The sequence below is a fragment of the Squalius cephalus genome (genome assembly GCF_949319135.1).
Source record: "Squalius cephalus genome assembly, chromosome: 16".
NCBI classification, from domain to species: domain Eukaryota; kingdom Metazoa; phylum Chordata; class Actinopteri; order Cypriniformes; family Leuciscidae; genus Squalius; species Squalius cephalus.
This window is the reverse complement of record NC_137137.1, coordinates 28,013,512-28,027,422: the sequence shown is the minus strand read 5'-3', so window position 1 is coordinate 28,027,422 and position 13,911 is coordinate 28,013,512. Positions and strand designations below refer to the sequence as shown.

Sequence of the window (13,911 nt, the reverse complement as noted above, 5' to 3'; positions counted from 1 at the left end):
CCATCATCATTATTATCATGCATACTCTTTTCAATGTCTATAATCTCTTTTTCCAACAGTACAAGTGTCTTCTTAAAGATTAAGGAGGTATGAGATGCATACTGTTGACAAAGATCTCTAATGTGCGCTTTGCCAACTTCCCACCACTGAATAACATTTTCATAAAGACATTTTTCATTCTTCCAGTTTTCCCAAAAAAAAATAAAAATTCTCACAAAATTGTTTATCTTCCAAGAGTTTAACATTAAAATGCCAGTAATAACTAGTATGCTTCCTTTCAGTCAGAATCAGGATACACTCAAAAGTGATAAGATTATGGTCAGAAATAGCCGTAGGGAAGATATTTGTGTTAACAATCTTATTTCTCATGTTATGTGATATATAAAAACGATCTAAACGTGCTCCAGAAACACTGCCATTGGTAACTTTCATCCACGTATACTGGCGTGCTAATAAGTTGTGCTCTCTCCATACATCTGAGTATTTTAGATTTTTAATTATTTTAGCTAAACAAAAAACTGACTGTGAATGAGGTTCTTCCCCATTCCTGTCTCGCACAAAGTCTAGCGTGCAATTCCAATCTCCCCCTAACACAATAAGATCACCATCCTGCTTTTGTTTTAAAGTATTCTCTAGTTTAGTAAAAAGCTTTACTCTGTCTGCTCCTATATTAGGGGCATAAATGTTTACAAACAGGAAATTGAGATTCATAATTTCAGCTCTTACAGTCAAAAGTCTTCCTGGTACCACTTCATCTTTAGATAAAATATTTGTTTTTGTTTTGAGAGCAGGGGAAAACAACACAGCTACTCCAGCACTTACATTAGTTCCATGACTAAGAATTCTATCTCCTTCCCACCATAAGCCCCAATCAATTTCATTGTCTTGACTGCTATGTGTTTCTTGCAAAAAAACAACACTCAAATCTTTCAATCGAAAAATTTCTGATAATAACCCTTTCTTTCTCCTGTCCCTCAATCCATTTATATTAATTGATCCCACCCTCAAGATCTCCATGAACAAGGGAAAAAGAAAAAAAGAAAAACAGAAAGAAAAAATATAAACCATTTAGATTATTTAGTTTTCCCCCTCGCTTTCCCTGTCTTTTTGCCTCGTCTGAGAGCAGTAATGTGCTTCTTAAGACGAAAACGCTTCTGTTGCGAAAGATCATCATAGTTGCTCGCTTTCCTAGCCCATATAACCGAAGCAATAAACTTCTCAATGTCAGGGAAGAAGTTAGTTACATCAACACCAGCTTTGCCTTTTGTTTTATCAAGAAATGCATTAATTTGTTCAACAGTATACAGATCTTTATCAGTTCCTCCTAAGGCCTCTGACCACTGCTCATCATCTCCATCATCAGTACACTGAGAAAAACCATCCATCTCATCTGCCATATTGTCCTCTAAGTCCTCAGCCTGTGCTACTACACCATCCACTTCACACACATCTTCCACACTACTCTGAGCCTCACTCTTATCAATATTGTCCAATACATTTCTAGATTTACCAGAAACATAACTGCATCCAGGTTGCTCCACACTCTTAGCATTGACATTAATCTCACTCACCTCCTCCATTTTGTCCTGCTCTGTGGCTCCTTCACTCTGCTCCTCATTCCTCTGTTCATCACTTTCACTCGTTTGCTGATCGGTAATCCCGGTATTGTTTACATCACTGATCACATCAGATGTGGACGCGCGCTGATCATCTTTACGTGGACAAGCGAAGCGTTTATGGCCCAACTCACCACATTCAAAACACTTTAAGCTCTCAGTGCTGGCGTAAACCATGTACGAATTATCCATATGATTAACGCGGAAAGAGACTTCTAGACTACGATCCTGTGAGCTCAAAAACATTAAAACTTGGCGCCTAAAAGAAAGAACATGTTTTAGCGCGTTATTTCTACATCCAAGGGGGATCATTCTGACGGGGCTTGCAATCTTTCCAAACCTCTGCAGTTCTTTCGTTAAGATCTCGTTAGGTATAAAAGGTGGGACGTTCGAGATTATGATTTTCGTTGCTGGAGCGGACAGTGGGGTTATCGAAACAAACTTTTCTTTCACCCACATTCCGCTCACAGTCAACTGATTGACCAAGGAGTCTGATTTTAAAAACATAACGACAGCTTTGTTCATCCGTGAGGCCGAAATAATGTTCTCGAAACCAACCTGCTCTCCTATAATCAACAGCAACTCTTCCACCGTCACTCCGGGTTCTGGTACACACTTGCACCCATTGCGGAGTGACAGAGTTGGCGTTCCTTGCACGGAAACAGACGCCATACCGGCGTCCGAAAACCGCGCAAGTTAATTAATAACGAAACAAAAAGACGTTTGGGCGAGGGGGAAGAAAGGAAGAAGAAAAAAGAAGGAAAAAGAAAAAAGAAAAGAAAATAAAGGAGAAGATAGAAACGAAAGTTTCACAATCGCTCTCACAAACGCGCGCTCGACTCCCACACACTCCAAACACTCGCACCGGAAGTGAGAGAGAGAGAGAGAGAGAGAGAGAGTACATCTGTCATTATGATTGAGGAAAATGTTATTGAGTGTGGACTTTCTGAACTTGCAAAACCTGTTGTTTCATGTTGAGTGCAAAGTGCAGAGGAGAGAGAGAGAGAGAGAGAGAGAGAGAGAGAGAGAGAGAGAGAGAGAGAGAGAGAGAGAGAGAGTACATCTGTCATTATGATTGAGGAAAATGTTATTGAGTGTGGACTTTCTGAACTTGCAAAACCTGTTGTTTCATGTTGAGTGCAAAGTGCAGAGGGAGAGAGAGAGAGAGAGAGAGAGAGAGAGAGAGAGAGAGAGAGAGCGAGAGAGAGTTGAACATGAACTTTAACTTGAACGTGAGGGAGGGAGGACAAGATAAGCTGTGATTTGTATATATAAACATTGCAAGACTGACAGCACATAATGTAATTTAACACAGAAGAGCTTCAAGAAACATTTGAGGAGAGCAAAAGAGAAGAACAAAAGAAAAAGGGAAAATAAAAGATTGAGAAAACGGTTATAAAGGAACATCTTTTCACCATAATGGAAATCCATGAATCGTCCTCGGTGAGTAAATAAATATTTGAAATATGTTGAAGAAAATCGCATTAATAAATCAAAAGCTGTTTCATTCACCCTTGGGGGTGAAAAAATTGGGAATGGGAATTAGCAAGGTATAAATGAAAAAAAAAAAAAAAACTGCAATGTAATTGTAATGTGTATATTCTATTTTAGTTTCGTTTTCACTCTGTTCCTGCTTTCCTGAGGTCCTAGTTTCCCTGTTTGTTAATTAGTTTCCACAGTCCCTGATTTCCACACACCTGTTCTGTTTCTATTTGATTACATTCTCTGTGTATTTAAACCCTGAGTTCTGTCTGTTCATTGTTCCGTATCATCAATGTTTAATTGTTTGTGTTCTTCTGAGTATTCTCAGTGATTATATTATTAAATCAGTTTATTTCAACAAATCTCCTGAGTTGTTTGCCTCCTTGCAGCAACCTGTGACAGAATCCGGAACCTAGAATAGATTCTTTTTTCTTTTTCCCCCTTCACTATGGACTTACCTGCTGTCCAACTGCTCTGCCTTGAGCAGGAAGAACAAAGCCTCGAAGACCACACAAGGACATTTTAAGACCAGGGCGGAGCAGGCCGGGCAGGCGCCCAGGGCGGAGTAGGCTGGACAGGAAGTTCAGATACGACCTTTGCGGTCACGTCAAGGCAGACAGAAAATTCAGACACAACATCTGCGGTCCCGCCAAGGCAGAGAGGAAGTTCAGATATTACCTCTGCGGTCGAGGCAGACAGGAAGTTCAGATACGACCTCTGCGGTCGCGTCAAGGCAGAAAGAAAGTTAAAATACAACCTCTGCGGTCGTGTCGAGGTAGACAGGAAGTTCAGGTATGACCTCTGCGGTCGTGTTGGGGCTAACAGGAAGTTCATAGTTCATGAGGCTGGGCTCTGGGACAGGAGCGAACTCTGGAGTGGACTATTCGGCTGGAGTAGGCTTTGGAGCGGGCTCTTGAACTGAAGCGAAGTGCACGGCCCAAACACACAAAATGGCCATCGCTCTGGTCTTGGGAATCCCGGACTGGAAAGAGCTGAGAGCACTGGACTTGCCACCATCAGAGCTAGAAGTGCTGGGGACGGTGATGGGCCAAGCTCCGTGGCCACCGGAGCTTGATGCATACTCTCCTCCCCTAAAAAAATGTATAGTAGAAGCATCCTCTTCTACTTCCCTGACAGTCAAGTCAAGTCACATTTATTTATATAGCGCTTTTTACAATACAAATTGTTTAAAAGCAGCTTTACAGAGATAACCGGAAAATAATGCAAAAAAGTTTGTTTCCAGAAGAAAATAGTGTCACAGTCCAGCTTAAGTAAGTTCAGTGATGTTTCATTTTTGTTTTAAAAAAGTTATTAATTTAGTTAATTTATATATATATATATATAGCCGCTCTGGAGTAAACCGTGATGTCATCGTCCAGCTTAGTTCAGTTGTTAGCTCAGTAAATGTTAAATTTAATGTCCCCAACTAAGCAAGCCAAGCCAGTGGCAACAAAGGTGGAGAAAGGCGACAGTGGCAAGGAACCAAAACTCCATCAGTTGGCAGAATGGAGAAAAAAACCTTGGGAGAACCCAGGCTCAGTCGGTGGGCCAGTTGTCCTCTAGCCCAGTGGTTCTCAATCCTGGTCCTGGGGACCCACAGCTCTGCACATTTTATATGTCTCCTTTATCTGACACACCCAGTTCAGTTCATAGAGCTCTTTCCTAACGAGATGATGATCTGAATCAGGTGTGTTAAATGAGGGGGACATACAAACTGTGCAGAGCTGTGGGTCCCCAGGACCAGGATTGGGAACCACTGCTCTAGCCAATGAGCGAACAGTGTATGATTATGATTCAGGCAGCATTATAGGTCAGAAGTCAGATTGGTTTGAAGATCGGAGTCACACCGGTATGGAGATGGGTTTGATGAGGATCAGTGCCAATGGCTGTCGTGTCGATGAGGCCTTCACAGGGGAAAGTCTAGTTGACACAATCTCTGCTGACACTTCAGGGATGCGTTGTGGTCATGTCTAGGTGCCGGTCCTCCATCTGGTCTGGATACAGCTCGGATCCGGTTGACTACATCATGCGTTATGGTCGTGTCTAGGCGCAGGTCCACCATCTGATCTGGATACGGCCAGGATCCAGCCTGGATCCAGCTGATTACAGTAAACCTCGGAATAAGCAGAAAGACTAACATTAGCGTAGATGCCATTCTTCTTATGATTTCTTTTCTGTACGCAATCGTGCTCTCTCTCCACTAAATTCGAAAAACGTCTAGTTTTGTTTTCTTCCAGTTGCGCTCCATTTTTCTGGCTGTTCTCTTGAGGGCCCAAGTGTGCTCATTGTACCACGGCGTTGGACTATTTTCTTTAATCTTCTTTAAGCGCAAAGAAGCAACTGTGTCTAAAGTGCTGGAAAAGAGAGAGCCAGATGTTTCTGTCACAATATCGAGTTCTTCTTAGTTACAGTGCTATGCATAAGTTTAGACACCCATGCTGAAGTTGACTAAAAAGAGGAATAAAAAATCATCTTTTGGAAATTGAACTTAATGCCTTAATTAAAAAAATTAGGAAAAATCCAACCTTTAAGGACACCAATTTTCTTTGTGAATGAATAGTGTATCGTAAATAAATAAATGTTCTTCCTTAAAATACAGGGTGCATAAGTTTGGACACCCCTATGTTAAATTCCCATAGAGGCAGGCAGATTTTTATTTTTAAAGGCCAGTTACTTCATTACTTCATTTTACAAGACATAACTAGTCCTCACTTTAGATGAGCTCACAAAAATAGTTAACTGACCACTACTAAATGCTTTATACCTGAATCTACTACATTTACTTACACTTTCTAAGTGATCTTCTTAATCAATGACAACACCTAGTTTGTAAATAATGGCAAATAATGTAACTGGTTTGTAAATAATGCTATACTTAATTTAGAACTTATAAATTGATCATTAATAAAGTATGAAAATACAATTATTAAACACATTATAGATATGTTTATAAATCAAGAATAAACCATTTATAACTTTATATAGCATATATAAACTGCTTATTAATGTCTATTAATGCTTTATAAATGATGAATTAACTGTTTAGTAATGCTTAACTAATGATTAATAGCGTGCAGTTATTATAAAGTGTTACCAGTAATTCTAAAGATATTACTATAGATTACAGCAACACCACCCCCTTTTCCTTTCATCCGTGGCTCGTTTTTATAACAGTAATCTTGGGGGGTGGACTCATTTAAAGTAATGTAATTGTCTGGTTTTAGCCAGGTTTCTGTCAGACACAATACGTCTAGGTTATAATCTGTAATCATATCATTAACAATAAGTGCTTTTGAAGTAAGGGAATGAATATTCAGCAGCCCGAGCTTTATCATTTATTCATCTGTATTATATCTGTTTTTTATTTGTTAAACATCGATAAAATTTTTACCCTTAAATGGGTTTGGGAGTTTTTTGCATTTCCTAATTCGGGGAACAGACACAGACTCACCACAGTTGTTTGATGGACTCGTAAAAGGCGCGAGCCGGCAAGCACGGATGGCAGGTTAACAGGCTAGCGAGGTAATAGCGTGTTGTGCTAGCGATAACGATTTAGATAAAAGTTAGCCATGTCAGATTATTGTGATAGGCAATATTAGACAATATCTAATATACTGTATGTTGATGAGTAAGTTATATTTAGTAATATAAACAACAAGGAATGATAGTAAATAGAGATTCAAAGCAGAAAGCTATACGAAGCATACAGACGCAAACCAGCAGCAAGGAAGACAGGAGCAATCGATCAGCATGTGAGACAGGAGCAATCGATCAGCACATAGCTGAATGCAATGACAGTGAATGAGGAACCACTCAACAGCAGGGCATAGTCCAGAAACTCAATCAGTTACCCTCGAGGACCATCACGGATGAGTTTAGATCGGTAATAATCATTGAGTCCATAACAATAAAAGTCAATACGATCAAAATCTGGAAAGTCTGTAAGGTCTGCTGGATCCATGAGTGGCGAAGCCTGCTGTCCAAAAATGTAATCCAAAGACAGGGTATAGATCAAAACACAGGGTAAACTATCCAAACAATAACAAGGTCAAAGGGACACAGGCAAAAGATACAAGAAATCAGGACAATGCTCAGAATTGCAGTAAGACACTAGACAAGACTTCACAGAGAATGATTGAATAAACCAGGTATATTTAGTCAGAGTTATCAAGGGTAATGACACACAGGTGGAAGTGATCAAACAATAATGAATTCAGGCAATGGGTTATGGAAAGTGTAGTTGTTGATTGAGTGGCAATAGTCTGGGGTGGAGTGCGCTCTGGTGGTTCTCTTACGAGAGGTTCTCTCGTATTGCGTAAGTAGCTTACGCTGCGGGAAAGTCTTCTTTCTCGAGATACTGAAGCCAAAAAATTATCCTTAATTTTTAATAATCTTGTCAACGCAGTGCGGCAGCATGCAGACCTAGGGCAGGCTAACTAGCGTGCCCATTGGCTGCCCTGCGGCAACTGCAGCAGCCTATCGCTGAGCCCTTGGCGTGACGTCACGTCCAATGAGCGCGCTTGGCGCGCTTCATGCGTCACAGCCCGCGAAAAGGGGTGTGGCTTAGCATATATAAGCGAGGCTCAGAGGCTGCTTCACCGATTTCTGTCTCTTCAGCGACGCTCTCCGCATCGCTGGACTCTGAGGAAGCCGCCGCCGTTGAAACAAGCGACCAGCACGCCGAGGATATCAGCCTGAGGAAGCCGGCCGTCTTCGCCGCCTTCAGCCTTCCCTGCCTGCTCCGCTATCCGGCGAATTATATCCTTTTCTGCTCTGTGTTGTGTGTGTTTGTATGTTCGCCTACCGTGACACACTGCATCTAAAAGAGCGCGAGGCGTTTGTTGCAAAACTCCTGTGGCTCGTCCAGAGCCCCGCTCAGCGACAGGGACCGCCTGTGATCTGCGCTCTCTGCCTGGGTCGTGACCGCGCAGCCCTCACCCTTACTTCGGGCGGCTGCGAACTCTGCGAAGAACTGCCGATGTCGACCCTGCGGGCTCGACTCGCCACGTTCGACGCTTCCGCTGTCTCTCTGTCCGCGGATGCAGCAGCTGAGCGCTCGCCGGAGCCCCTCCCACGAGCCTCGCTATCTCCTTCTCCCCCCCACCTCCCGACGCGCAGTGGCCGGCTTCGCCCGCACTGCCGTCGCCTCAGGGGATGAAGCAGACAGCGCTGCTATCATAGACGGCTGCTTACTCCCCTCTGTCAAGCCGCGCAAACGGCGCCGCTCACAAGGGATGTCAGAAACGGACGGTCTCGGGCTATAGCTTCCTTTACGTTACAAGAAAGCTACCCCCCCCGGATGATGCACGCCCCTTCCTGCACTCTCCCCCTCTGTTCGAGCCGCGCAAACGCGCCGCTCACAAGGGATGTCAGAAGTAGATGGTCAAGGGCTGGATTCCTTTACGTTATAAGAAAGCTACCCCGCGTCTCGGTCGCGCGCGTCACTCACCGGCCACCTCCGTTTCTCACACATTTCTCAGTCCCCTCCTAAGCTCAGGCGACTAGAAATATCTATATTGCAGTAAACGAGCCTGTTTTTATACACGCACGCCTGCAAACAAACGATGTCACAGCACATGATGACATCTTCCCGCTCTCTCTCCCTTTGTTCGAGCCGCGCAACTGCGCCGTTCTCAAGGGATATCAGAGCGGACGTTACGAGCACCGGCGAAAAGAGGAAGAGAGAGTATTTTCGTCCTGCCTAGGCCGGACTACCTCCAATTCTCGCATATTTCTCAGTCCCTTCTAAGTTCAGGCGGCTGGAAATACTAATACTGCAGTAAACGAGCCTGTTTTAATATACGCGCGCCTGCAAACAAACGCCGAAACGAAACACGACGCTCGGCCATATGCTCGCACTAACTAAAAGCTTATGTGTGCCTCTGTGGCTCAGTGGCAGAACATTAGGCTTCCGCGCCAGAGACCCGCGTTCCAATCCGGCTCTGGCGGCAGATAAATATTTTTTCTGCTGGCTTCTCCGAGCTCGCGGCCAGCTTTCTTACATACAGAAAGCGAACCCGCATCTCGCACCCTCCCGCTCACAGGATTGTGCTTGAGTATTTATGAGCGTCTAAACATATGAGCCATCAAAGCATTTCGCTCTATCAGTTTCCTATAACGCCGATGGTGTTATAAGTGTAGAAAATGTGCCCACTCCCACGTGCTCACTGCTACACACAAACACGGTCTCCCCGGTAACGCTCACAGAGCGCACTCTCATAAAGCGGGCACGCGCCGTTCGAGTGCTAAGCGTAGAGAATGTGCCCACACCTACCCACTGCCCGCTCTGTCACACAGTTACCCCGGGTTGCAGATCCTCTAAAGCTCACGAACATTCCGGCTCTGGACGAAGGTGTCATAAGTGTAGAAAATGTGCCCACTCCCATGTGCTCACCACTACACACAAACACGGTCCCCATGGTAACGCGCTCAGGGCGCACTCTCATAAAGCGGACACACGCCGCTCGAGTACTAAGTGTAGTAAATGTGCCCACAACTCTGTGCTCACACCTACCCGCTGCTCGCTCTGCCACTCAGTTACCTCGGGTTACAGACCTTCTAAAGCTCCCAAACACTGGCCGTGTTATAAGTATAAACTCTGCGCCCGCTCACGAGCACGCGCACTCACTTTCAGAGACGATAACCCCCACGCCGCTCTCGCGCCAGGGGTGTTCAGCAGCAAAACGCGCTCCATCCATAGGGATCGAGCCATCATATGCTGTACAGCCAGTCAGCACTGTTTACCAGCCCCCGTGTTCGAGCACCGGCGGCGCGTGCGCCGCCCCATCCTCTCTGATACAGGTTCCCCATCCCGCGCAGCGCGGCGATCTGAACCCAGAGACCATTCGACCCCTAGCTATGCGTGCAACAGCATGGGAAGCTATTCAGGGCGCGTCAGAATGGGTGCTGAATACTATAAAACACGGCTATTCGCTTCAATTCGCTCATCGCCCCCCGCGCTTTCTAGTGCAGGCGGAGACGAAAGTGAGTTTAGAGGCAGTGCACCTGCTTCAAGCAGAAATAGCGAAGCTGCTGTGCAAAGGGGCTATAGAACAGGTTCATCCTTCTCTGAGCGAGTCGGGCTTTTACAGCCGTTACTTCCTCGTACCCAAGAAGGACGGAGCGTTAAGACCTATTTTAGATCTGAGACATTTGAACAAAGCCCTCATGAGACGGCCGTTCAAAATGATCACAACCAGACAAATCCTCGCGCAGATTCGCCCAGGAGACTGGTTTATCTCTCTCGATCTGAAGGACGCGTACTTTCAGATCCAGATAACTCCCCGTCACAGGCCATTCTTGAGATTCGCCTTCGACGGTCGAGTATATCAATACACAGTCCTGCCGTTCGGCCTGTCTTTAGCACCCCGTACATTTACGAAGTGCATGGACACGGCTCTCGCTCCCCTGAGAAGACAGGGAATGCGGATACTGAACTATCTGGACGATTGGCTTATTCTAGCGCGGTCAGAGACAGAGCTTGTGTCTCACAGAACAGCGCTTCTCAGCCATCTGGAAGGTCTGGGTCTCTCGGTCAACTGGACCAAGAGCTCGTTATCGCCCCGTCAGTCAATTTCCTTTCTTGGAATAGAACTGGACTCGGTGGCTATGACGGCCAGATTGTCGGAGCAGCGCGCCGCCGCACCTTCCGTCACCTCGCCGCATCCTTCCAAGTAGGCAGCCAGGTTCCGCTGAGGACATTCCAGCGCATCCTGGGGCATATGGCTTCAGCTGCAGCAGTGCTCCAGCTGGGCTTATTGCGCATGCGCCCGCTTCAACGCTGGCTGAAAGCGCGCGTGCCCCACCGAGCCTGGGCGGCCGGCGGCTCGCGAGTCAGAGTGAATCAGGGCTGCATTTCAGCCCTGCAGCCCTGGCTGGCAGCCGAATGGTATCACACAGGAGTGACTATGGGAGTGATCTCACACCGGAAAGTTGTCTCGACAGACGCTTCCAACCAAGGTTGGGGAGTGCTCTTCGAAGGCAGACCGGTCTATGGCCGCTGGTCAGACCAGGAGAATCTCCTACACATAAACTGTCTAGAGATGCTCGCGGTCGAGAAAGCTCTCAAGCACTTCCTCCCATTCCTCCTAGGTCACCATGTTCTAGTCCGCACGGACAATACATCGGTAGTGGCCTATGTGAATCGCCAGGGCGGTGTCAGATCAAAGACGCTCTGCACCCTGGCGGAACGCCTCCTCGTGTGGGCTCAGCACTCTCTGCGCTCGCTGAGAGCCGCGCATGTGCCTGGCCACCTGAACGAGGGTCCCGACAGACTGTCCAGGGACAACGTTCCCCCTGGGGAGTGGTCTCTACACCCCCAAACAGTCCAGTCATTGTGGCGCCGTTTCGGCAAAGCGAAAGTCGACCTTTTTGCGTCAAAAGACAACGCTCACTGCCCAGAGTTCTTTACGAAGAACGAGGACGCGCTGGCCCAGACCTGGCCCAGCGGCCCCGCTATATGCTTTTCCCCCGGTCTCTCTGTTGCCTCAGGTCATCAGGAGAGTCAGGGAAGCGCGCCACACAGTGCTCCTCATAGCCCCATACTGGGAGAACCAAGCTTGGTTCCCGGAACTAATACAGCTGGCAGACACAGTCCCCTGGCCGATACCGGCGAGGAGAGACCTTCTCTCTCAAGCCCGCGGCTCGATCTGGCATCCCCATCCAGAACGCTGGTCTCTGCATGCATGGAGCCTCAACGGTTACCCATTGATCTGCCAAGAGGGGTTATGAACACGATCATACAATTTAGAGCCCCCTCTACGAGGCGGCTCTACACGTCAAAATGGTCTGTGGTTAGCAAATGGTGCACTGCCAAGGGGCTCAATCCACAGGCATGTGGGGTATCGCACGTATTGTGTTTCCTTCAAGAGCTGCTGGTCGCGGGCAGGTCCCCCTCCACGCTCAAAGTTTATGTTGCAGCCATCTCAGCTTTCACTGACTCAGAGCTGGGCCGCGCATTAGGAAGGAACGAGTTCGTCACCCGCTTCCTTAGAGGAGCCAGGAGGATGAACCCCCCGCGACCCCCCTCGGTTCCTATGTGGGATTTTTCACTGGTCTTGGAGGCCCTGAAAACGCATCCCTTTGAACCCTTGGAAACTGTGGATATGAAATACCTCACGCTCAAAACCGTTTTTCTGATAGCTCTGTCTTCAGTCAATCGTGTGGGAGACCTTCACGTGTGGGAGACCTTTATCTATTAACGCCGCGTGCCTCGAGTTCGGACCTAACGACTCTAAAGTTATTCTCAGACCGAGGCATGGTTACGTCCCCAAAATATTGGGCACTCCCTTCAGAGCACAGGTCATTTCCCTCTCAGCCCTGCCAACTCCCGGCAGCGAGGCCGATAGTAATTTCCTCTGCCCGGTCAGGGCACTGAGAAACTACATCACACGCTCCGCCGCTTCAGGCGCTCGGAGCAGCTTTTTGTTTCATTTGGAGGGCGCACCAAGGGTCTCGCCGCCTCGAAACACAGCCTGTCCAGATGGATAGTGGACGCTATCGCAACTGCTTATGCGTCTAAAGACCTGCAGTGCCCACTGGGCATTCGAGCTCACTCCACCAGAGGCATGGCCTCATCGTGGGCGTGGTCCAGCGGGATTTCCATTCACGACATTTGTGCAGCGGCAGGCTGGGCCTCCCCCTCTACATTTGTTAGGTTTTACAACCTGGAAGTTCCCGCCTTGCAGGCGAAAGTTTTATCAGTCTAAGTCTCGCGTAGACCGGCCCACTATCAGTGCGCGGGCTACGTTGGTTGATTTAGCTCTACTGGTTGAGCTGCACTGTGCAGGGAATTGTCAGTTCGGACCGGCTGTGCCCGCTCCGTGCTCCCTAGTATGTGCTTGTGTACTGCGCTAGCCTTCTGTTGGCCGCCCGGCTCCCTGCTATCACGTTCCCTGGGCTCTCCCTGGGACTCATTCAGTGGATGCTGGGCGCGCACGGCGTTGACAAGGGAGTTCCCGCAGCGTATACTTACGCAATACGAGAGAACCTCTCGTAAGAGAACGTATCGGTTACTAAACGTAACCTCTGTTCTCTCTAGAAGAGGGAACGAGTATTGCGTAACCCGCCGTGCTCGCGTCACGAGCTCACTCGCTTCAGCGACAGAAACCATTGAAGCTGCCTCTGAGCCTCGCTTATATACGCTAAGCCACACCCCTTTGCCACACCCCGCCAAGAGCGCTCATTGGACCTGTGACAGTAATGGAATGGAAATGGAAATACATAGTTCAGAAAGTGTGAAAATAAACAAGAAAATCACATGATATCAGTGTGAAAATAACTAAAGTGCAATATACTTTAGGCCAGTGTTTCCCAACCGTGTGTGCCGTCTGGCAAGAGCAGCAGTGACGTGTAAAAAATCCTTACAAATGTTTGAAATTGGTAAAAACTGTAAAAAAAATAAAAATAAATAAATAAAAATAATTATTATATGCCATCAATCTCTGATGTATCAAATAACAACAAATAACACACACATTCCTAATAAAAATGCACATCATAAGAAGGGTTGGTCTGAATTTCGGCTTGGGATTGTACATAATTTTCATTCCCGTGCTCACATCCAAAGTGTGCACACACGCTGCCTCTCAAACAGCTTGCAAGGGCCAAATAGATTTATTTTTTGCAGCTTGTTGCTCTTAATCAAGTTGTTAATCAAATAACAAAAGGCAAAGAGAAAATCACTCACTGCTCTTGACTGAATAACTTTTGTAACTTTATTTGATTCATCTGTTTATAATTTTTACAATGAAAATGATACAAGATCATTTTACATTTAATTACGTTGTTCAGTTTTGTAGTATTTCTTACCCGA

At 46.5% G+C, this 13,911-nt stretch overlaps 1 protein-coding gene across 1 annotated transcript in view; it reads left to right on the top strand.

The window, feature by feature from the left end:
- The first annotated feature begins 2,637 nt into the window (after positions 1 to 2,637).
- Positions 2,638 to 13,911, top strand: part of LOC307174053 (cytosolic sulfotransferase 3-like) — a 55,600-nt gene continuing 44,326 nt past the window's right edge. Inside the window, exon 1 of the mRNA XM_079897712.1 lies at positions 2,638 to 3,059. Within this exon, the coding sequence (XP_079753838.1) occupies positions 3,036 to 3,059 (24 nt within the window). The 5' untranslated portion in view covers positions 2,638 to 3,035. The remainder of the gene's footprint in view (positions 3,060 to 13,911) is intronic.